At 41.5% G+C, this 24,978-nt stretch overlaps 1 protein-coding gene and 1 non-coding gene across 9 annotated transcripts in view; one reads left to right on the forward strand and one right to left on the reverse strand.

The window, feature by feature from the left end:
- Positions 1-24,978, forward strand: part of HHAT (hedgehog acyltransferase) — a 349,450-nt gene that overhangs the window by 42,146 nt on the left and 282,326 nt on the right. For all 8 annotated transcript variants that reach the window (XR_004272205.1, XR_004272208.1, XR_004272207.1 and 5 more), the window contains one exon: positions 19,330-19,443. Coding sequence is in view for 1 of the 8 variants with exons in the window: in XM_032289133.1 (XP_032145024.1) it covers positions 19,330-19,443 (114 nt within the window). In the remaining 7 variants the exon portion in view is untranslated. The remainder of the gene's footprint in view (positions 1-19,329; positions 19,444-24,978) is intronic.
- Positions 6,129-6,241, reverse strand: LOC116559117. Its single transcript, XR_004272314.1, has one exon. It is a non-coding gene; the product is annotated as a U5 spliceosomal RNA (small nuclear RNA).

Here is a 24,978-nt window from a genome sequence, read left to right on the forward strand (position 1 = left end):
TGGAGTAAACATGTTTCTACACAGCAGTGTCTGAACCAAACTGATACAAATGAAGTTCTGTCAGGTATATTGACATTAATTTTTTTCCTTTTATTTAGGATTCAAGATCATAAATACTTGGCATAGTGGAAAGAGCACAGGTTTGGAGTTGGACGGGCTTGAATTCAGATCTGGCTTTGCTACATCTGGGAAAATCCTTTACCTCCTTTCAAAAGAATTTTTTTTTTTTTTTTTTGAGACAGACTGAAGTACAGTAGTGCGATCTTAGCTCACTGCAAACTTTGCCTCCCAGGTTCAAGTGATTCTCTTGCCTCAACCTCCTGAGTAGCTGGGGTTACAAGTGTGCACCACCACACCAGCTAGTTTTTGTACTTTTAGTAGAGACGGTGTTTCTCCACGTCGGCCAGGCTGGTCTCGAACTCCTGGCCTCAAGTGATTCACACATCTTGGCCTTCCAAAGTGCTGTGATTGCCGGTGTAAGCCACTGTGCCTGGCCTCATTTACCTCCTTTTAGCCTCAGTTTTGTTACCTGGAACATGGGAATACAAGGTCATGGAGAAAGAGGTGATGGACAGAAAACACCCAGCATGCTTGTGCTTAGTGCAGAATAGATGCGCAATACATGTTATTGTGGTTATTGTTATTTTTCCTTTCATGGATGAATAATTCCTTGCTTTAGCATTAAGGATTGCTGATTCTCAGCTGGGGGTGGTGGCTCACGCCTGTAATCCCAGCACTTCAGGAGGTTGAGGTGGGTGGATCACCCGAGGTCAGGAGTTTGTGATCAGCCTGGCCAACATGGTGAAACCCGGTCTACTAAAAATACAAAAATTAGCCAGGTGTGGCGGCGGGTGCCTATAATCCCAGCTATTTGGGAGGCTGAGGCAGGAAAGTCACTGGAACCCGGGAGGTGGAGGTTGCAGTGAGCCGAGCCCACGCCATTGCACTGCAGCGTGGGCAACAGGACTGAAACTCCATCTCAAAAAAAAAAAAAAATTGCTGATTCTCCCTTTTCAGCAAGGAGGTAATGTTCTACAGAGAGATATTTACATGTAGAGCGTGGGGTTGCTATTGAAAAGAGCTCTAAAAATTTTAATGCATTATGAAGAGTGTTACAAGTAATCAATTCTGTGCTTTCCTGAGGATGCATTTTTCCATGGCAGGTTTCAGACCTCTAAATAAGCTGTTCTTTCAGAAGTAAAATCAGAGAGGACTTTACAGTGCCTGTGAGGAGGCTTAGGAAGCATAGACAGAGGCAGACAGGAGAGCTTGAATCTGAATGACTGTGAACATAGAGAAAGAGGTACTTCCCTAAAGACAGTTTTTAGCTATTCATGCTTTGCCCATGAAGATTGTTAAGATTTAGTTTATTTATAAATGCCTCTGCATTTTAATACTTCAGAAAAACAACATTCCGTTTTGACTCATTTAACCAGTGAGTTAATGCGTGCCTACTCTGTAAGCTGCTTCCAGGCCACATGCTGGGGATACTGTGACATTTCAGGCTCAGTCTGTGTCCTCAGTGGGCTCTGAACTCTGGGGGAAGGCGATGATGAGACGGTGCGCAGCGGCGCAACAGCCGCTGGGGCTTGTGCAGACAGAGGTTGCAGAGAGCCCCACCTGCAGGAACTCAAGGGAAGGGGTGGCTGGGAGACAGGAATGGTGGGTGAACAGAATAGCATGCCTGACAGCCTGGATTTGAGTGAAATAAATTCAGCTTGGCTAGAAGGTTGAGGTGTGAGGAATGAATCACTCAAGATAGGCAGGGGATTGATCATAAAGGCCATTGGGTGCCATATGTGGGGTCTGGACTTGAGCCAGAGGGCAGCGGTCAGTGCTTGAAGGATTTTGGGTGCCGTTTCCTCTGTGGACTCTTTCTGGAGCTCTCTGACTGATTTTCCTGCCTTGTCCTGCTTCTCTGTCTCCTCTCTCTCTCCATTTGAAGGCATGCATGTGCGTGCACGTGCGCACATACACACACACACACACACACACACAGACACATTCTCTCCCTCCCTCCCTCCCCCTCTCTCTCTCTCTCTCCCTCCCTCCCTCCCTCCCTCCCTCCCTCCCTCCCTCTCTCTCTCTCCTGATATGTTAGTTTTGCAGAGCTAAACCCTTGGTTCTGCCTTCACCTTATTTTCTCCTAGCTTTTTCAAGGACTTTTTTTTTTTGACAGAGTCTCACTGTGTCACCCAGGCTGGAGTGCAGTGGTGCGATCTCCGCTCACTGCAACCTCTGCCTCCTGAATTCAAATGATTCTCCTGCCTCAGCCTCCCAAGTACCTGGGACTACAGGTACCCGAGACCACGCCTGGTTAATTTTTGTATTTTTAGTAGAGACTGGTTTTCACTATGTTGGCCATGCTGGTCTTGAACTCCTGAACTTGTGATTTGCCCACCTCAGTCTCCCAAAGTGCTAGATTACAAGCATGAGCCACCACGCCCGGCCCTCAAGGACCTTTTTAATGAAACAATAGTATTTCCCATAAACTACTAGATGAAAACAGAACAGGGCAGGGTACCTGGTGGCTAAGAATTAATCAGCAAATTTGATATTTATCCATTCATATGGTAGATCGTATTTTTACATGAGACAGAGAGCTACAATTCCTGCTGCTGTTCTCACCAGGAAATCACCACCATCTTATGTTTTCCCTACCTATCTGCCAATTTACATGTCAGGAAGAAAATCTAGCAGGGATGAGACTAGAGACAAAAGGTCGTGCACTGATGTGTGAAGAGCCGGCATTCTTTGTGTTCACAAGGAGGAAGCAAACCTTTCTTCCATTGCTAATCCACGGGTTTCTTTCTCTTCTTTTCTATTTTGAGACCGTCTCACTCTGTTGCCCATGTTGGAGTACAGTGGCACAACCACGGGTTCACTGCAACCTCTGCCTCCCAGGTTCAAGCGATTCTCCTGCCTCAGCCTCCCAAGTACCTGGGCCTACAGGCATGTGCCACCACACCTGGCTAACTTTTTGTATTTTTAGTAGAGACTGGTTTTCAACATGATGGCTAGGCTGGCCTCAAACTCCTGGCCTCAAGTGATCCACCCGCCTTGGCCTCCCAAAGTTCTGGGATCACAAGTGTGAGCTACCACGCCTGGCCTCATCTGTGGGTTTCTTGTCCCTGCCATCTGGAGACTCTTCAGTCCACATTCTCCTTGTCTGGAGGGACTGGCATGGAACACAGGAATCTGTCTCTAAGCAAGCCTCTTTGGGAAGGGGAGAAGCTGTGTAAAATCTAATTTTCTGTTAGTGAAGACAGGCTGAACATTCACACACACAGCCAAATCACTTATTAATCTGCTCCCATCAGATGGAGGGAGGCAGAGATATGGCAGACATGGTGGAATAATCTTTGAGGGGCTGCGGCTTAATGAAAATGAGTTAGGGCCTAACCTCTGTAAACTCACCAGAGTTTACACACCTGAAACAAAGGAAACATTGCCAAGAGATCCATGTTCCTTTACAAGAAATCCCCAACCCCGATGGGCATGTTCACCTCAATTCAACAAATATTTTCAAGAGCCTACTAATGTGTGAGGGAGTCGGATGCAAAGATGAAGACTTTGCCACTGTTGGGGATGGTGAGAAATTTCTCAGCCACAAAGCAATCAGTGTACAAGTCAGTGCTTACTACCTGCTTTCTGGTCTGGGTTGTGATAATTGCTGTGGGTTAAGGAAGAGGCATGGTTTCTCTCTTCGAGTTTACACTGTTTGAGAATTCCAGGCAGACACCCCTAGCTTTGAAACGGCTGATGTGCGAAGTATTTAACAAGGGCGAGGGCTGTACACAGCCAGGACAATTGGCCCTGCTTGTGGGTCCTGCCTGAAAGCTGGCCTTGGCATGCCATTTAACAACGTGTTTCTGTCTGTATGATTGACCCTAGTCTGTGTAGCCAAATTTGCTGGAAGAGTTTCTAGCCTTGGAGTGATCAGAGAGGACTCCCTGGAATCAGTGGATTGGAGCTGAGTCTTGAATACAAGCCTATTTTGTTGTTTAACAAAAATAAAGTTCTTTGGTTTTACTCTTGGTAACTTCTGTCATTTGGAGGTGGATAGGAGTTAAATGACTTCTCTCCCACAACCTTGCCACCAAGTGGTATGTTAAACAGCGAAAACGTCTATCTCTGAATTCTCCTACCAGTACAAACATTCATTAAGTAGGCAGGTACAAAACCCATCATTGAACCTGTTCCTGAAAGCTCACGAAGCCTCTTTTGCCTGTCTTTAGGTACTCCAACAAGCATCTTGCAGAAAGTTCGTTCTGAGGCTGGTGCAGTTCTATTCTGCTGGCTGAAGCATCTGCCCTTCTAGTCTGATTAGAGGATAGAGCCTTATTAAAGGACGCAGACGAAGAGAGTGTTCAACCTTCAGTGCTTTGGGTGCTGGGCTCAAAGGAGGTTTTTTAAATTTTTTGAGACAGGGTCTGTCTCTTGCCCAGGCTTGAGTGTCGTGGTGCCAGCACCATAGCCCTCAGAATAGCTGGGACTGTGAGCATGTGCCACCCCACCCAGCTAAGTTTTAAAATCTTTAGAGAGACAGGGTCTCGCTTTGTTGTCCAGGCTTGTCTCAAGCTCCTGGACTTAAGCAATCCTCCTGTCATGACCTCCCAAACTGTTGGGATTATAGGTGTGAGCCACCACACCCTGACTAATTTATTTACTTATTTTTTAAAGACAGGGTCTTGCTTTGTCATCCAGGCTGGAATGCAGTGGTGTGATCATAGCTCACTGTAACCTCTAACTCCTGGGCTTAAGTGATTCTTCTGCTTCAGCCCCTCAAAGTGTTGGGATTACAGGCAGGAGCCACTGCACCTGGCCTCAAGGGATTCTTCCGAACTTCATTATTATAAGGGTTTCCAAGCCTGAGAAAAATTTTAACCCATCACATGTTGAGCACCATGCTTTTCATTAGTAAACTATTTATTTCTAATGTTCCGTATGCTAGTAAACTTTCAGGTGTAGCTTTAGGTACCATATTGGAATTATTTGAATTGTAGTCATGTCTGGGAGTAGATTTCTGATTAGAATCCTTCAAATGCTAACTCAGTTTTTCCAGACTCCTCATTTGGATGCGTTCAATGTTAAGAACTGTCCTTGGAGGTGGATTACAGTTAGTTTACACATAAACATACTAGTGCTATAACAGGATTCAGAATTGTCTAAGTGCTACAATAGGATTCAGAGAGAAAGGGGGAAGGGGTTATTCTAGCCTAGGGCAGGTTGAATAGTGGCTGGATCTGAAATTTGTGGGGGAGGTATGGGGAAGTGGGAAGGAGGGGAAACATTTCCTTCTCTCAGTACGTTTCCTAAAAGTGGTGCCTGTCAGCATTCTTAAAAAGGTTATTACCTTTTAAAATCATGACATGACAGTTGATAAGCCTTTGTTAAAAAGAAATTAAGAAGCAGCAGCAGCAGCAGCAAGGTAAGAGCAAGATCACAGGGGCACAGGGGAGAAGATGTAAAGGGGGGTGTCTTTGTGTGGGGAACTGACTGATGTCACTTTCAGGGATGACAATAGCTGCCAAAAAGTTCAAGATAGATGAAGCTTGGTTATTCCACCATAATTTTGCTCCCAGGTTTTATGAAAGCAAATCTCAAGTTAAATTCTCTGTGGCATGTATTATTAAATGTTTATTAGGTAAGCAGTGGAAACCAGTTTATACCAAACTGGTCAGTGGAATTGATAAAATCCTTTAAGGAGCTTGCATCACCACCTTGCATTGTATTTTTTGCTAGGTAGATAGATAAAAAGAACATTATCCAAAGGGGGATGGCTTCGGAGCTCTTTTGTAGACAGGCAACCAGAAATTCTCCAACCATGTGGCTGAATTTAGTATCTTAAAGTCCATGACTAAGGGGGAGTTTCTCTAAATTGTCTAAGCCAGTCTGCCTCTCTAAAGTTAATGTTGCTAATTAGCCAAATCAGATATCGTCAAGGAAAGTTACATTGACTTTTATCAGTATTCAGAGCTTTGAGATGGAAAACAAGACAAGAGTTAACTGTGGCCTTAGAAGTCCTGTTATTCAATGTCTAAGTTAGTGCAACAGTGAAACACTTGAATATGCATCACAGTGCCTTTTTCTAAGGTCTTTTTTTTTTTTTTTGTAAAACATGATCTGTCTTGTCTAAAGCCAGGATTCAAAAAGTTGCTTTAAAAGCTGATTGTTCCTCCCCACAGGAATCTTCAGTAAAAGGCAAAAGAACTTATACAATTTAAAGAGAAACCAGCAATAACTGCAACTCCTAATACAGCGATGGTGCCCACAGTTCTCACAAAAAGAGTTACTACTGCCTGTGGTTTGCACAAAAAATGTTTAAGTAATCTTCTAATAGTTAGAAATGTTGAGTCAAAAGAAATAGTCTTTTAAGCTTTAAAGAATTTACTATGTGCAGGATACCATGGGTATGCAAATGAGGTATTGAGTCATCACCTGGAGATTCCACACCTTGTTATTCCCCCGGTGCCTTTGGCGCTACCACTAGGGGGCGAAGTAAAGGTCATGCTAGCTGGGTTCTAAATCCCATCTTGGATTAAACCCTAGAAACGCTCATTTTAGCCATTTTTCTATGATGGGACTTTGAGTCAATTTGTTACCTTTAACATCCTCTTATTTTGAAACAATTACACATTTACAGGAAGTTGCGACAATAGTACAGAGAGGCCTCGTGTACCTCCACCCAGCTTCCCCAGTGGGGAATCGTTTTGATTTTTTCCCCCCAACTTTTATTTTAGATTCCAGGGGTGCATGTGCAAGTTCATTACCTAGGTATATTGTGTGATGCTGAGGTTAAGGGTAGAATGATCTTGTCACCCAGGTACTGAGCACAGTACCCAACAGTTGTTCCTTAGCCCTTGCCAGCCCTCGATCCCACCCCACAGCAGTCCCTAGTGTTTGTTGTTACCAACAGGAGGACCTGATAGTTAGCTCCCCAGTAGGGAATCTTATATAGTGAACTCTCAAACCCAGGAACTTGACATTAGTACAACCCACAGGCTTTAATCAGATTTCACCTGTTTTGCAGACGCTTTTTTGTGTATGTGTATACAGTTAATATGCAGTTTTATCCGTGTAGATTCATGTAAACACCAATATGATAAAGATACAGAACCTCAAAGAGCTACTCTGTGCTGTCTCTTTGATGGCCATACTCACCCTCCTCCTTCTCATCCCTAATCCCTGAAAACCACGATGCTTTTAATATGTATATGTATATGTACACACATTTAGGATTCTTCTATCTTATTGGTGAGAAGATAATTTTATCATTCTCCAATGACCCTTTTTGACCCTGGTGATTTTCTTTCTCTGAGGTCTACTTTAACAGCCATTGACAGAGTCACTCCCACTTACTTTTGATTCATATCTGTATAGCATATGCTTTTCCATCCTTTAAAGCTCCACCTCTCCACTTTGTTATATTTAAAGTGAATTTCTTGTAGACAGTCTAGAGTTGGGTCATTTTTCTAGCAATCCATTCTGCCCAGCTCTGTCTTTTAATTGCTGTATTTAACTCGGGGTTTATTCAGCTTCTTGAATCTGTAGGTTTATGCTTTTGCCAAATTTGGGGATTTTTTTTTTGCCATTATTTCTTCAAACATATTTTTAGCCCCGTATTTTTTCTTTCCTTCTGGAAAATTTAATGACACCAATGTCAGATCTTTTGTTCTTGTATCAAAGGTCTCTGAGGGTGTATTTTTTCAGTCAAGTTTTTCCTCTCTTATTCAGATTGGGTGATTTTTGACATATCCTTAGGTTCAATTAGGTTCAATAATTTTTTTTTTTTTGAGAAGAATCTCAGTCTGTCATCCAGGTTGGAGTGCAGTGGCACAATCTTGGCTCACTGCAATCTTTGCCTCCTGGGTTCAAAGGATTCTCCTGCCTCAGCCTCACAAAAGCTGGGATTACTGGCATGTGCCACTATGCCCAGCTAATTGTATTTTTACTAGATACTGGGTTTTGCCATGCCAGCCAGCCTGGTCTGGAACACCTGGCCTCAAGAGATCTGCCCACCTCAACCTCCCAAAGTTCTGGGATTACAGGTGTGAGCCACCATGCCCAGATCAATAATTCTTTCTTATGTAATCTAATTCTGCTAATAAGCCCACCTAGTAAGTTATAGTAAGTATAATTAATATTGTGTTAATGTAAATATTAATATTTATGTCAGTATTTACTTAATTTTATTTTGTTTGTTGTCATTCCTTAGGTCCCGAGGTCTCTAGCCAGTCTGCTCTTTTCACCATTCAGAATCTCCTTGCGTTTGTTTTATATATTACAGCCAAGGTTTTTAGCTGTCGTTGGTGGAGGGATAGGGATAAATGTGTGTACTATATCATGCCTGAAAGCAGAAGTCTCTGTGTTGTAGTCTTTAAAGTAAGTTTTAGGCATAATAAATAAGATGAACTATTTTATTAATACACAAATAGGTTTCTGAAGAGAAATGGTGGAAGCAGAGGGCAGTGGGGGAAGGGGGGCCATGTGCCCCGAGGATGTGGTGAGCCTTGGTCTCGTTCTTGTCTCTCTCTGTTCCCAGTCTCCCAGGCCCCTCAGCTGCCTGCGATGGCTGGTGGGCTTAGGGGTGCTCTGGGTGGGGAGGTGTCTCCTGGACAGCTTGGGCAGCTAATGGGCAAAAGGAACAGATGTAAAGATGTGTGGGAGAACCCTTTGACATAGCTCTGCTCGCCAGTTTCCCTGGTCTTTCAGGCAGAGTGTAAAGCAGAAAGGTGGCATCTGGGATTATGGAGGGTTCCCTTCCTCTTCCCCTGGACAGATGGCAAAAATGTTGTCCTTTTCTCTCTTGAGATCACACTTTCTTTCTTAATTGGCCTTCTAACCTGGGGGACTCCCACATTTTGGGACTCCATGTCGAGTTCCAGTTTGCTAGTGTTTGCCCACTGCAGAGATGCTTGGTAGAAAGCAGTTTTCTTGCATGTGTGAAGACTTCCTAATCAGAAAGTAAATTCTCTGAGTGGGAGGATCATTTTAGGAGCTGGGGCCCCCAACAGGCTGGGGATCTTTTTTCCTTCTATGTTATTGTGACTCACTTTGTCTTTTTGATTCTCTGAGGAAGTGACACTAATGGTATGTATGATTTATTAGCGTCGTTTGAAGCCGAGGAGTCATGATTTTGTGTAATTTGTTCTCTAGTCATCTATTACTTTTTTTTGGTCATGATCTCTAACTTATCACCTTTTTTCATCATTTATAACTCTTTTTTCCTTGTACCTTGTAGAGAATATAGTTAGTGTTTTTCCAGTGTGAGAGGTGGGGGAAAATAACATAGTTTTGTGCCTTCAACTTCACCCTGAAATTTAATGTTTCTTTTTAAACATTTGATTCATTCTTTGCTAACTTTAGGAGGAAAGGTGGGAGAATATGGCATAGATAGAGCAAGGAGACAGAATCTATTCATGTTAAACCAAATAGATTCTTCTTGCTCTCTTGCATAATCCAAAGTGACTTCTAAGAAATAGGTAGGTAGGTAGAGAGTTGTGACCAGAAGATATTACTGAGTTTAGGTTGGCAGTTGGGCTGAAGATACGCAAAATAACTTACCCGTGTTAACTAGGTCTTCTTGATTTAATTAAACCCTCTTCAGAGGCTTTCTCTTTCTTCTTCCATAAAACACCTCCCCTTTGCCATTTTACCCTGGACCAATTTGCCTGGCTTGTGTGGCAAGGGGCAATGAAGAGGCTGGTAATGGTACACAGTAGAACAGGGCAGCCTGTGCCTGTCCTGTTGGCAGTGTCCCTGAGCTTGTAAGCATCTTCACCTACGCAGAAGGGTGGAGAGGTTTGAGCAGGGGCTTTGTTATTTACAGAAAAAAGGTTTTATTAGTGGAAGCATTTTATCTTTAAGACAGTATTGATTGGGAGAGTGTGGTGTCTCTGGAAATTGTAAGCAGTAAAATGGTTTAATTGAAATTCTTTTAGAAATAGAAAAGCAGCTGTTGAAGGAAAAAGAAAACTCTTCCAATAATTGCTCAATGAATCATTAGCCTGAGCTCATTTGGAAAGCAGTGCCTCTTTTGTGCAGATTTCTTACAAAATTTGTCTCCTTTTGTGTTTCTTGCCTGGAGATTTATGGGCCATTAAGGTCAGTTTGCTGCCTTTGAATATGCAGGGAAACATTTACGATTTCAAGAACGTTATAAAGATTTTCTCTGATCACGGATAACTTTTACTCAGTGTAATTAGATATTACATATCATCTCAAAGTAAACAATAAGCAAATAATGCTATTTAGGAAATAAGTACACAAAAATATGTCATATTTCTGCAGTATTTTATTTTTACAACTTACTAGATAGGAGGATAAGGAAAATAGTGAATATATTCAGCTGTATACTGTTTTCTCTGAAGGAAGAAGGTATAATAATGAAAAATATAAACTGGTTGGTAAGGTAGGTCATTTTCTGCTTTTTCTTTAAAAATTGATACACAATAGATGTATACATTTTTGGAGTACATGTGATACTTTGATACTCAATGAATATACAACATGTAATTATCAAATAAAGGTAATTAGGATATCCATCACCTGAAACATTTATCTTTTTTTGGTATAGAGAACATTACATATCTTTTGGTTTGAAATCCACAATGCATTTGTGAACGCATTCTAACACAAACAGTCACTGCCTTTGTTACCTAGTTCTTGAGCATTTATTGGGTTGACCTAGCTGGTGTTTTCTTCCATTACATTTTCCTCCATTTCATTTTCCTCCATTGAATAGACTTATTTCAGAGTAGCGTTCTTCAAAGTGAATTATGTTCCTAATGCTTTTGTTATAAAGCTAGAGCTGGATTCAAATCAGATGAAACATTTCTTCCATAATCTTTTAGTCAAGGTTCCATTGCAGACAACAGAATCTATTGCAGTGATTTAAAAAAGAGAATTATTGCAGGGATTTAAAGACATTTCAGAATGATGGAAAGGCCTGTAGGAGCAGGCACTAAGTGAGCTACGAGGAACAGTTCTGAGAGCCCCTGTACGAAACATCTGCTGTTGCATAGCTCCTGGGTTGAGAACCTAGGGTTCTGGTGACAGCTTCAACATCTCTGAACTGACTGGACCGTAGAAATTCCACCATGGCTGCTGCAGAACACCAAAGGGCCTCTGCCACGGTTTTCTTCAGAAGTCTCACAGCCCATTGTTCCTTTACTCTCAGAGTCATAGTGTTTGTATTTGTTCATCAGAAGTTCAGCCATTTTTAGAGCTGCTAGCTACAGGGAATTCTGGGATATGTAGTTTTCAGCCTTCTAGCCTATACTGTGCAGGAAGTCATGCTGGAGGGGATTAGATAGTCGTGGTTGAGTTAATCGGCAGTACCTGCTGTACAAGCAGTTGTTTTCTTCTTAGGAGAAGGTTAAGATGGTTGCTTTCCCATAGCATTTTAGCTGTGGCAGCTTTCCTGAATGCTGAAGTCCCTTTTTATTAACTATGGACTCACTTCTTTTCAGTCCACAGTCTCTAGAACTTTCTTTTTTCCTTTTTTCTTGACTGGTTTTGGAATCTTGAACAGCTGAACTCTCTCATATTTTAACTGCAGGTGCTTCTAACTGTTTCAGGATATGCAGCTTGAAAACTCTTGGAGTTATGTTTCCAGGCCTAGCAAAGTAAAATAGAGTTTGTTGTTTATTCGTTTATTTATATATTTACTTAACAAACAAAGACGTACTTAATACATTCCTGGCTGTATTCCGAGTGTTTTCCATACTTCATGTATTTCTGTGAATAAGAATTAGGTCCTCTATTGTCATAGTACTCTACTTTGGCCATGTCTTAAGAGTCAGTAATTGATTTATCAGAGAGTGGGCTTGAGTTGGTCAAGATAATCTGCAGAGCAGATCATCCACTAGAACTATTCTGTGAGCTTATATTTTCTCCCTGCCTGGAGTTATAAAGGCCTTCTAGGGCAGATACTGGGTTCCCTACTTTTGGTATCTCTTCCTCCCCTTTCCCAGTAGACAGTGCTTATACTGGGTTCTTAAAAATAGTTTGATTCACTGTATAATCATTCAAATTTTTAAAACTTTTATTGAGCTTCTAGTATATTCTGCTTATTGGGGGATACAATACTGAATATATATGTAGACCCTTTTGTCACAGTCTAGTGGAGAGATAGCTCAGTAACCTGTAACTAAAGCATAGTGGGGGCTGGGTGCGGTGACTCACGACTGTAATCCCAGCACTTTGGGAGGCCGAGGCAGGTGGATCACTTGTGGTCAGGAGTTTGAGACCAGCCTGGCCAACATGATGAAACCCTGTCTCTACTAAATTATCCAGGAGTGGGGGTACGTACCTGTAATTCCAGCTTCTTGGGAGGCTGAGGCAGGAGAATCACTTGAACCCAGGAGGTAGGGGTTGCAGTGAGCCAAGATTGCACCATTGCACTCCAGCCTGGGCAACAGAGTGAGACTCTGTCTCAAAACAAAACAAAACATCACAATGGGGCTTTTCATGGTGGCTCACACTTGTAATCCCAGCACTTTGGGAGGCCAAGGCGAGTGGATCACTTGAGGTCAGTTTGAGACCAGCATGGCCAACATGGTGAAACCTCGTCTCTACTAAAAATTAGCCAGGCATGGTGGCGGGCACCCGTGATCACAGATACTCAGAAGGCTGAGGCAGGAGAATCACTTGAACCCTGAAGCCAGAGGTTGCAGTGAGCCGAAATCACACCAGTGCACTCCAGCCTGGGCAACAGAGCAAGACTATTTTAAAAAATAAAAAGTAAAAAGCACAATGGGATAAGTTGCTCTGATACAGGTAACCATAGTGGCGTATTGTGGGAGCATAGGCAAGGGACACTGAATCCAGACTGAGTGGATGGATTAGGAAAGGCTTCCTGGGAGAAGGCTTGACTGAGCTGAGACCTAAAAGGTAGGTTCTCATTGACGTGATGCTTCACTGATGGATTTTCCAAATAGAGGGAGCAAAGTGTGGGAGGCCCAGCTGCATGAATGTGGTGCTGTGGGATCAGAGGGGTCAATGCAGTTGTAACATGGGATGGTGGGGGCAGTGAAGGTAAGGTAGGATAATGAAAGGTTGGACAGGGAGACAGGGCCATTTTATGAAGAACTGCGTGAGTCTCACTGAGAAGTTTCTCTGGATTGCTCAGGGGAGCACATGAAGAATATTAAGTGGGGGAAATAACATGATCAAGCATGGTCTTAAAAACATTACTTTGGTGTTGTGTAGGTGGCATGGAATGGAAGGAATAAGTCTAAATGGGTAGAAGTGAGTAAAGAACAGTCTGGAGGATAAACAGGTCAGTACATAGCACAGGGAGGAAAAAGATTTTGAAGTAACTCCGAGATTTTCCTGAATAACAAAGCCTAATTGATGTGCTGTGACTGAGTGTAGGAACCATCGTGTACTAGATGCTCAATAAAATTTATCTGAAAGATTTCAGTGATTATATAATGGGTCAAATAATTAAAAAAATGTTTTTTCTTTGTTTCTTTGAGACAGTCTTGCTGTGTCACCCAGGTTGGAATGCAGCGGCATGATCTTGGTTCACTGCAACCTCTGCCTCCCAGGTTCAAGTGATTCTTATGTTTCAATCTCACTAGTAGCTGGGATTGTAAGTGTGCGCCAGCACTCCCAGCTAATTTTGTATTTTTAGTAGAGACAGGGTTTCACCATTTGGCCAGTCTGGTTTCAAGCTCATGGCCTCAAACTGTCCACCTACCTCAGCTTTCCAAAGTGTTGGGATTACAGGCGTGAGCCACTGCACCTGGCCTCAAATCATTTTTAAGGCTCATCCATGGCCTTTCTAGACCCTGCTTCATTTGTAGATGTAAACTTCTTGAGCTGATAGCAAGGCATCTACACGTGTCATCCATAGAAATAATAAAACGGTGCTCTTGACCCATCTCACTAGGAGATCAACAGTGGAACTATTCAGCAGCTCATGGACTAATTACCAAAAAAAAAAAAAAAAGGACTCCAAAAACAGTGGGACTAGGGATCTGGCTTGAAGAACTAGGGGACTGAACCAACCGATGTGGCTACAGGGTGAATTACTCTCATTCACTTAGGGCATCTCGGTGAGCGCCTTGGCACATGTTTTGGTGCTTTACATTTTAGCCTATTGACCAGGCCTTCCTAGCTACATGTTTGTGTTGTTTTCAGCTGGAGAATAGGCTTCAATTTTCTGGGGAATGCAAGGGAAAGCACACAACCAGAATCTTGGCTATCCCTTGAGTTAACAACACAGTACTTCAGCTAAGAGGCTGAGGGTGAGAGTTGGGATCTGGCGAGGGTTAAGGTGATGAGAATTCAAGGCTAGAAGGAGGAAAGATTTACTCAGTGGTGAGTTGCTAGGGCAAGTCCTCATTTGCCAGGAATTTTTTCTTGTAACTTTCTTCCCTAGTGACATAGGGGTGTGAGAAGGGGGGACCGGGTGACAAGCACTTTCTTAGTATTTCTTTCCTTTAGCTTGGAAAATAACTTTTTCTTATTTTCCGAAAGGAATCTTAGACATTGTGATAGTTGAGCCCTTCATTTTACACATGAGAAAACTCAAGTCCAGATAGTGAAGTGACTTTTCTAAGTCTAAACAGGTGCAGAAATGTGAAAAGAACTAGGTGGCCTAATGTTTTTGCTGCCTTCCTACTCCCTGCCATTTTAAAGGCTTACTGAATGTTGGGTGTCTAGCAGACAGATTTGATTTAAGTCAAGGTTCTTGCTCTAAGAGCACTCACCATTTTTTCCTCCAGAGAGAAAATACATGAATAAAAGCGAGATGATGAATCTGCCGTAATAAAAGTTCTAGAATTGAGATGTGAATAGCAGAGAAAGGAGTGCAATGAGGTCCACCCGGGAAGTAGGGACGGGAAAGCTTCACTTCTGAGCTGACGTTTGAATTGTACCATTTACTGAGTATTTTGTGCATGTTACTGAGTGGTTATGGGGCGTCAATGCAGTGCACACTAGGTTGGAGATTATCTAGTCAGATAGTGTTGTGGGGCAAAGGGGTGGGAAGGGCGGGGAGTCCAGGTGCAGGGACAAGCACTAGTAGAAACAGCTCAGAAAAGGGTTTCCTCTTTGGCATCAGACAGGCCTAGATTTGAAACCCAGCTCTGCTCCTTACTAGGTTTGGACAAATAATCTGCTTTCTGTGAGCTTCAGTTAACCCATTTGTAACATGGAGTTAAAAAACAAAACTACTCAGGAAAGAAGAAAAAAGAAAAAAAAAAAAAAAATGAGCTTCAGGCCGGGCGTGGTGGCTCACGCCTGTAATCCCAGCGCTTTGGGAGGCTGAGGTGGGTGGATCACTTGAGGTCATGAGTTCGAGACAAGCCTGGCCAACGTGGTAAAACCCTGTCTCTACTAAAATTAAAAATATTAGCTGGGTGTGATGGTATATACCTGTACTCCCAGCTACTTGAAAGGGTGTGGCATGAGAATCACTTGAGCCTTGGAGGCGGAGGTTGCAGTGAGCCAAGGTTGCTGCACTGCAGCCTGGGCAAGAGCAAGATTCTGTCTCAAAAACAACAACAACAACAAAACAAGCTTCGAGTCATTGACAACAACAATAACAACAACAACAACAAAAACCCAGACCTTCTTTATTTCAACTGCATGACATTCTGGAAAAAGTAAAATATGGAGACAGTAAAAAGATCATTGTTTGCCAGGGATCGAGGCGGGCAGGGGCAGGGTGGGAGGGCTGAAGAGGTAGAATGCAGAGGATTTTTAGGGCAATGAAAGTATTCCGTATGATATGGTATAACAGTGGACATGTGTCATTATACATTTGTCCAAACCCGTAGAATACACAACATCAAGAGTGAACCCTGATGTAAAATGTGGACTTTGGGTGACAGTGATGAATCAATATAGGTTCGCCAATTGGAACAAATACACTACTGTGGTTGGAGATGCTGATGGAGAGGGGTTGGGGGTCTATGGGAACTCTGTGTATGTTGTGCTTAATTCTGAACTGAAAACTGTTCTAAAATATAAGGTATTTTAAACAAATGAACTACTTTAAACATTGTTATGAGGTTATAATTAGAAAACACATACTCGAATGTTCTTCCTTGATTGTGTGGGAAGAAAGGACAGATCAGTCAGTTTCACTAATACATGAAGTTGAGTTGCAGCACTGTTACTCCTCCCACTTTGCAGCGGGTTTTTAATGTGTCTTCACTGTGGAGCGTGGTGGCCTTGGTGCTGCGGGTCTTCCCATTTAGACTTTGAGCTCCTCATCGTGCCTGGAGTAGAACTCCACTGTGGGTAGGAAAAGAGGCAGTTACAAACAATAGGCCTGGACTCTTTGCTTTGTTAAGAAAGGAAAACAGTGTTTTGCCAGGAAGTTAGTTACTGTTTAAGAAACCCAGAACGATTGTGTTTCTCTGAGTTCTTAGTATTTCCTGGCAGCAGAATGCAAGCCTGAGAATAAACAATGGCGTTTGTTAACTTGTTCAGTGAATTCTGAAGTCTGGGTGCTCAGAGCTTTGAATGGTGAACAGGAGGATGATTGCTCTGTTGGTGAGTGTTAGGAAGCAGCTTCGAGCGTGTGCCCTTCCTGCCTGGGAATGGTATGGAATGGGTTGAGCTGTTAAGGATTCTGTGAGTTTGTGAACATCAGCTGTAGGAAGGTATAATCAGTCATGTAGATCCTTGCTACTCAAAATGTGGTCCCCAGGCTGGTAGTATTGCATCACTTGGAAGCTTGTAGAAATGCAGAATCCCAGACCACACACTAGATTGACTGCATCAGAATCTGCATTTTAGCAAGATACATAGGAGGCTAGTGTCCACCTTGAAGTTTGAGAAGCACTGGTGCAGGAGGTTGGATGCAGGTGACTTCTTCTTGCAGTACAGCATCCTGGCTTCCATGAAGAAGCCTTCCTAGTTCTGCCTGGCTGGGATTTATCCCCAGTTTGTATCTGACCCCATTAGGGTACCAAAGAAGAGGTTCCTAACTAATAACCATGGAGTCAAGAAGGAAAATGGGGTAAGGAACAGAACATGATGTTCCTGATTTCAGGCTTTAATGTTTGCCTTCAAATGTGTGATTGAGCTCAGAGTCTATAAAGCTTTTGCTTCAAGAAGCAGAGTCAATATTTTTCTTATTCAAATCATTAAACATCATCTTGATCTATTCATTGGCTCAACTTTTCTGTTTGATCATCTCCCTTAGGTAACTGTTTTAAATGGTGAAGGATAGACATGAGAGAGACATTTTTATTTCCTTTAAATGAATGTTTTCTGCAAGAATTTGTGGTGAAAGGGCATGTGTAATTTTTGTTGATGGGATTTTACCAGCACAGAGTTTTCATGAGTCCTGGATTTTCTGGTGGAACAGAAAGTCTTATATGTTATGTTGTATTAGAGCCTTTTTTCTTTCTAAAAAATGAAACTTGGAGAAGTTTTGAGGTATAGATAACCTTGGGGTCATGAATTCTACATGTAACTCTAGGTGTTCAAAAATGTTATATTTAAAAAGCTCAAAAATTATTTTCAGTTTGTATTAAAAAAAAAGTCTTGGCTTTCAGTGTCTTTTTAGCTGTATTCCTATTATAAAAGTGATATTTTACTAGCATGGCCTCATTACTTGACATTTGAACTTGTTTACCTTTATTCAGTTAATTGATTGAAGGCTAATTTGGAAATTTTGAGATGGGGAAACAAGCCCTGGATCAGGGATCAGGAGGCAGGTTAAAGATTTGCATTCTCTGCTCTGCTGCCTAGCTGTGTGTTGGGCACATCCCAGGCTCTGGTGTTGTCATCTCTAAATGGAAGCAATTCAACTAGATACATGATTTCCAGCAGGGGACAGGGGCTCTGTGAGCATGCCATGTATCAGGATCTGGGGTACGGGAGCATGTGTAATTTGAGAATGCACAGTATTGTATTTCCTTATTGGAGAAGCAGGAAAACTATATATACATTTTTAAGTGAGTGGCACCAAGTGAAGCATAATACAATCTTGGCTGGTGGTTTACAAGGGATGGGAAGCACATGGGGCTAGCAGGTACTACTGTTGAATGAGTACTGTGTGCTGTTATCAGCTTCTAATATACATATGCTCTATTTAAGCCTCGAAAATTCCTATAAGGTAAGTACTATTGTTGTATGAAGAAACAGAAAGGTTAAGCATCATGTTCAAGGTCATCACAGCCCATGTGTGAGTAGGTCTGAGCTCCGGATCCAAGCCAAGCCTCCAGTCTTAGCTGCCTTGCACTCACAGTCTGTTATGAATCCAGATCAATTTTATGTGTATCTTACTGTTTCTAATGGTATGACATTACCCCACAATCTTAGGTGCACCAAAAAAAAAAAAAAAAATCACACTTTTCTTCAAATCCAATTAAGATAGGCTCCAAGTTCCACTTGCAGAGATTGGTGAGGGCTTCAATATCAGTGGTCATTGAGGATTCCTTTTCCAGGCACACATTTTGGTTAGAAAATTCTGAGACCCTCAAATCCCCCTCCATCCTGGTGGTACTGAGATGTTCATTGGCCAAGCCTGCATTGCCCGTTTGAGGGTGACCAATGACATGTGAATCTGTCCATGCTCCTCTTGGCCTCTGTGGTCTTCTCTGGGGCTCCTGAGGCCGTGACTTCCAGGTGCTGGTTCCTAAGCATCCACATGTCCACTCTTGTCAGAGGTTTCTACCTACTCCTGCCGGGGGCTTCGTAGACGAGGAACCTGGTACCAACGCAGACATAGAATGCTACATGGACACAGAGCTTCTTGGGGGAAAGGGAAGTGGACCTTTTGTTTCTTTATTACAAATTCGTATGAAATTAGTTAATTTCTCTGACAAATTATTCTATCTGTAAATGGCAACAAGACTTAACATGACTGACTTTAAGCCATTTTATTAGTGTCCAATTTACATTTCTCTTCGTGAAAACATTTAGTTGTCTCAACAAGGATAGCCTCAATTCATGACTTGTACTATCCATGTGACCTTGTGTAAATGAAGTGAGTTCCTTAAGTCTCTGTTTCTTTTTTTGCAAAATGGAAATAATAACAGTATCTATGCTGTAGAGGGTCCTGGGAGATCAGCTATGACAAAGACACTGAGTTGTAGAAAGTCCAAAGTGCATTTGGGGAATGTCATTGATTGTTGGGTTGGTGCAAAAGTAATTGCAATTTTTGCCATTACTAATAGGAAGCTGGAGGGGAGTGTACAGGTGGGTGGGGGAAAGGCAAGAAGTGTGTAAATCCTATTTTACAGAGCTTGGATTCACACTGGCCTTCTCTCTGGTTGTGTTAGTAACTGGAGTTTGTGTTCTGACTCAAACATACACTGAGATCTTTCTGATAAACTCCTATTTTGACCTATTTAGGATGCGACTGACTTTGAGTGGAGCTTCTGGATGGAATGGGGGAAGCAGTGGCTGGTGTGGCTTCTCCTTGGCCACATGGTTGTGTCTCAGATAGCCACACTGCTGGCAAGAAAGGTACGATTATGTGTGCTGTTACCTTTTAAGTGTCTTTTTCCTTTGCCTCTTGGGAAGAAGGAGCCCTGAGCTAGAGATCAGAAGACATGGGTATTAGCACTGGGAGCCTGGAGAACAAGATAAGTGGTTAATGATCAATATAACATGTAAGATACAAGGTCATATGTTCATATACTGTACTTTCTCTAACTTATTTTTCAGACATTGAATATAAATTTTAGAGTAAAACTACAGGGCGTGGTAGACTTTAAGATCATTCCTAATCAAATAATCAAAAAGTCGCCTGTTGTTGAGAATCCAGATGACTTCACTTTCAAAATCAGAAGAAAGTACCAATTTACTTAAGAAGTGGGAGTAATTTTACTGTCAAGTAGTTTATGCTGCTGTAGCTGTTTTAGATGGGAAGTCCAGTAGCATTTTGCTCTTGCCTTGGCCTGGCTTGGAGAATGAGAGATTCTTCAAAGTGGTTATTTGAAAAGTACTTTTATATGAGGTAGGATTGAGACCCTCTTCACAGGTCTAGCTACCAAGGGATCCGATATACTGCCAGGAGGATCTTTTTGTCACCTGAGGGCCAGGGTGTTGCCCAGAAGCCTCTGATAAATGCTTCTTGCCTGCTGTAGATTCATCATGGAGGAAAAAAGTCTGTACTTGGAAATTTCCTGAGTAAAAATAAGACACAACCAAAACCTGACTTGGAAGTCAACCTAGGAAAAATGTTTTGATTCTCAGAGGCTCCCAGAGGTGATAAAACTGAAGTAGAAGAGAAATAGAAACCTCTGGAGAGAGAGACCAGAAAGTGAGACACAGAAACAGGAGGCCCTGTGGTTAGACGTGCACCTAATCTGGGCCATTTTCTGACTCTTCCAGGAAAGTTGGTGCTTTCTGGGCTTGCTTCTCATCCTGGAAGACAGGAAATCCCAACAGCATAATATCTTCCTCTTAAATATGATACTGATTATTTTTTTTTGTAGCCACTCAAGTGGCTGCTGAACTGGCAAAACCTAAAATACTAGATCATGTCAGATCTAAATATATTTTAAAATTTCATATAACTTTGTGAGCAGATCTAATAATAAATAATACTTTTTTAATGTTTGTAAGCTAGTAATGAACATATCTACCTCAGCCCTCACTAACGGTTTTTTTCTTTCATACATTTCTGTCATTTTTTCCCAAGAATTCAAAATTTCTGGAAATTTAACATTTTGATTTCTAACAAAGTTTCCCACCCATGTGTAAATGACTTATTACCATAAATCTCAGTTTTCCTATATGTAAATAGCTTAATACCTGTTTTTTTCTTTACCTCTGTGAGGGGAAGATGAAATACTGTGAGGATTGTCCTAAGTCGATTGTGTAGTGAAAGACTGCTAGACATTGTGTTACTCATGTTTGGTCCTTGGTTTTGTCACTGATCAGCTTTTTAAAACGAGCAAAGCTTTTTACTACTGAATCTTAATTTATCATGGTCTTAGTGCATTTTTGTTGCTTATAACAGTATATAAAATGGAGTAATTTTATAAAGAAAATGAATTTACTTAGTAATTTATGAAGAAAAGGAATTTATACAGTTTCGGAGGCTGGGAAGTCCAAGGTTGAGGGGCCACATCTGGTGAGGGCCTTCTTATGGGTGTCTCTGCAGTCCCAAGGCAGTGCAGGACATCACATGGTAAGCACAATAGCTCAGGCCTCTTTTTCTCTTCTTGTAACGCCACCAGTCCCACTGCCATGATAATGTATTAATTCATGATATGGTTTGGCTTTGTGTCCCCACCCAAATCTCATGTCAAACTGTAATCCCCACGTCTTGGAGGAGGGGCTTGGTGAGAGGTGACTGAATCATGGGGGCAGACTTCCTCCTTACTGTTCTCATGATGCAATTTTTATGAGATATGGTTGTTTGAAAGTGTAGCACTCCCCACTTTGCTCACTCTCTCTTCTGCTCTGCCATGGTAAGATGTGCTTGCTTCCCCTTTGCCTTCCACCATGATTGTAAGTTTCCTGAGGCCTTCCAGTTATGCTTCCTATTAAGTCTGTGGAAGTGTGAGTTAATTAAACCTCTTTTCTTCCTAAATCACCCAGTCTCAGGTAATTCTTTATAGGAATGTTTAAACAGACTAATACAACCTATGAATGAATTAATCCATTAATGAGGGCACAGCCCTCATAATCCAATCACATCTTAAAGGCTGTATCTCACAATATTGCCACATTGGAGATTAAATTTCAGCACGAATTTTGGAGGGGACAAACATTCAAACCATAACAGTTGTCCTTAGTAGAATAGGATCAATAAGATAGTATTAGTTTTTTTTTTTCCCTTTAAAATATGAGCTTCATTTGTTAGACAGTTCATCCTTAAAAGTAAAGATGAAACATGGAAAAGTGGGACAAAGAGAAAGCACAAAAGAAATGGTTGAAGTAAGTTTAAATATGTCAGTCATTACAATCAACTTAAGTGGATTCTCAATGGATTCTCAGACTAGATGAAAAAAAGAGAAGTAAAGGAAAACAAAAACCAAAACATAGTTCAGAGAGGCTCTTATTAAAACAGAAGGACACACAATTTGAAAGTAAAAGGTATGAAAAGGTATTCCAGGCAAATATGAAACCCCCTCTCCTTCTGACAAACTACTGGTGCAGTTTTATTAATAGCGGCAAAAAGCATTACTAATGACAAAGAGGGCTGTTGTTTCATAATAAAGAGTTAAGTTTTCTGGATCCAGGCTTGCACATGGAGGCCTGACACAATCCAGTAGTCTTTATGAATTGGGCAGAAATAACCCTTTGGGGAGTTATAATTCAAGGTTGGCATAATTCATGAGCTATTTCTTGGAAGAATAGGGACATGGAAGTGCAAGACACTTAATGAAAATAACCTATTTTTGAATGTGAATGTTAAATGTTGCAAAATAAAATAACCTCCGTGGATTTAAATTTTGAAATAATCGGGGAGATGATCCAAGATGGTTGAATAGGAACAGCTCTGGAGCGCAGGTCCCAGAGAGATGCAGAGGCCGCCGCAGGTGATTCACAGGCAAGCAGGGTCTGGGGTGGACCTCCAGCAGTCCTACAGCAAAGGGGCCTGACTGTTAGAAGGAAAACTAAAAAACAGAAGGAAATAACTTATCAACAGAAAGGACGTCCACTCAGAGACCCCATCTGAAAGTCAGCAACTACGAAGACCAAAGGTAGATAAATCCAAAACGATGGGAAGAAACCAATGCAAAAAGGATGAAAACACCCAAAACCAGAACCCTTCTCCTCCTCCAAGGGATCAAAACTCCTCATCAGCAAGGGAACAAGGCTGGATGGAAAATGAGTCTGATGAATTGACAGAAACAGGCTTCAGAAAGTGGGTAATATCAAAGTTCTCTAAGCTAAAAGAACATGTTCTAACCCAATGCAAAGAAACTAACAACTTTGAAAAAAGGTTTGATGAAATGTTAACAAGAATAAACAGCTTAGAGAAGAATATAAATGAATTGATGAAGCTGAAAAACACAACATGAGAACTTCGCAAAGCGTACACAAGTTTCAATAGCCAAATAAACCAAGCAGAAGAAATGGTATCAGAGATTGAAGATCAACTCAATGAAATAAAATGAGAAGGCAAGATTAGAGAAAAAAGAGTAAAAAGAAATGAACAAAGCCTCCAAGAAATACGGGATTATGTGAAAAGACCTAATCTACGTTTGATAGGTGTACCTGAATGTGACAGAAAGAATGAATCCAAGCTGGAAAACACTCTTCAGGATATTATCCAGGAGAACTTCCCCAACCTAGCAAGGCAGGCCAATATTCAAGTCCAGGAAATACAGAGAACACCACAAAGATATTCCTCAAGAAGAGCAATCCCAAGGTAGATAATTGTCAGATTCACCAGGGTTGAAATGAAGGAAAAAATGCTAAGGGCAGCCAGAGAGAAAGGTTGGGTTACCAACAAAGGGAAGCCCATCAGACTCAAAGCAGATCTCTCAGCAGAAACCCTACAAGCCAGAAGTGAGTGGGGACCAATATTCAACATCCTTAAAGAAAAGAACTTTCAATTCAGAATTTCATATCTGCCCAAACTAAGCTTCATAACTGAAGGAGAAATAAAAATCCTTTATGAACAAGCAATTGCTGAGAGATTTTGTCACCACCAGGCCTGCCTCATGAGAGTTCCTGAAAGAAGTACTAAACATAGAAAGGAACAGCCAGTACCAGCCACTCCAAAATGTACCAAATGGTAAAAAGCATCAACACAATGAAGAAACTGCATCAACTTATGGGCAAAACCACTAGCTGGCATCAAAATGGCAGGATCAAATTCACACATAACAACATTAACCTTAAATGTAAATGGGCTAAATGCCCCAATCAAAAGACACAGGCTGGCAAATTTGATAAAAAGTCAAAACCCATCGGTGTGCTGTATTCAGGAAACCCATCTCATGTGCAAGGATGCACATAGACTCAAAGGGATGAAGGAAGATTTACCAAGCAAATGGAGAGCAAAAAAAGCAGGAGTTGCAATCCTAGTTTCTGATAAAATAGACTTTAAACCAACAAAAATCAAAAGAGACAAAGAAGGACATTACATAATGGTAAAAGGATCAATGCAACAAGAAGACCTAATGATCCTAAATATATACGCACCCAATACAGGAGAACCCAGATACATAAAGCAGGTTCTTAACGACCTACAAAGAGACTTAGACTCCCACACAATAATAGTGGGAGACTTAAACACTCCACTGTCAGATCAACGAGACAGAAAATTAACAAGGATATTCTGGACTTGAACTCAGATCTGGACCAAGCAAACCTAATAGACATTTACAGAACTCTCCGCCCCAAATCCACAGAATATACATTCTTCTCAGCACCACATCACACCTACTCTAAAATTACATAATTAGAAGTAAATCATTCCTCAGCAAATGCAAAAGAACGGAAATCATAAACAGTTTCTCGGACAACAGTACAATCAAATTAGAACTCAGGATTAAGAAACTCACTCAAAATTGCACAACTTCATGGAAACTGAACAACTGGCTCTTGAATGTTGACTGGATAAACAATTAAATGAAGGCAGAAATAAAGATGCTCTTTGAAACCAACGAGAACAAAGACACAATGTACCAAAATCTCTGGGACACATTCAAAGCAGCATCAAGAGGAAAATTTATAGCCATAAATGCCCACATGAGAAGCAAGGAGAGATCTAAAATTGACACCCTATCATCAAAATTGAAAGAGCTAGAGGTGCAAGATAAAAAAGAAAAACACTCAAAAGCTAGCAGAAGACAAGAAATAACTAAGATCAGAACAGAACTGAAGGAGATAGAGACACAAGAAACCCTTCAAAATATTAATAAATCCAGGAGCTGGTTTTTTGTAAAGATCATCAAAATAGATAGACCACTATTAAAATCACCAAATCAAATGGAGGAAACTGCAAGGAGCAAACATAAATACACTTATTAGTATGAGACTATTGCATTTCCAAGGGTCCTTTAGCCTAATTTCCCAGTAGATTATCGTAGT

The sequence above is a fragment of the Sapajus apella genome, unplaced genomic scaffold, assembly GCF_009761245.1.
Source record: "Sapajus apella isolate SASKATOON/1434 unplaced genomic scaffold, GSC_monkey_1.0 scaffold22, whole genome shotgun sequence".
NCBI classification, from domain to species: Eukaryota; Metazoa; Chordata; class Mammalia; order Primates; family Cebidae; genus Sapajus; species Sapajus apella.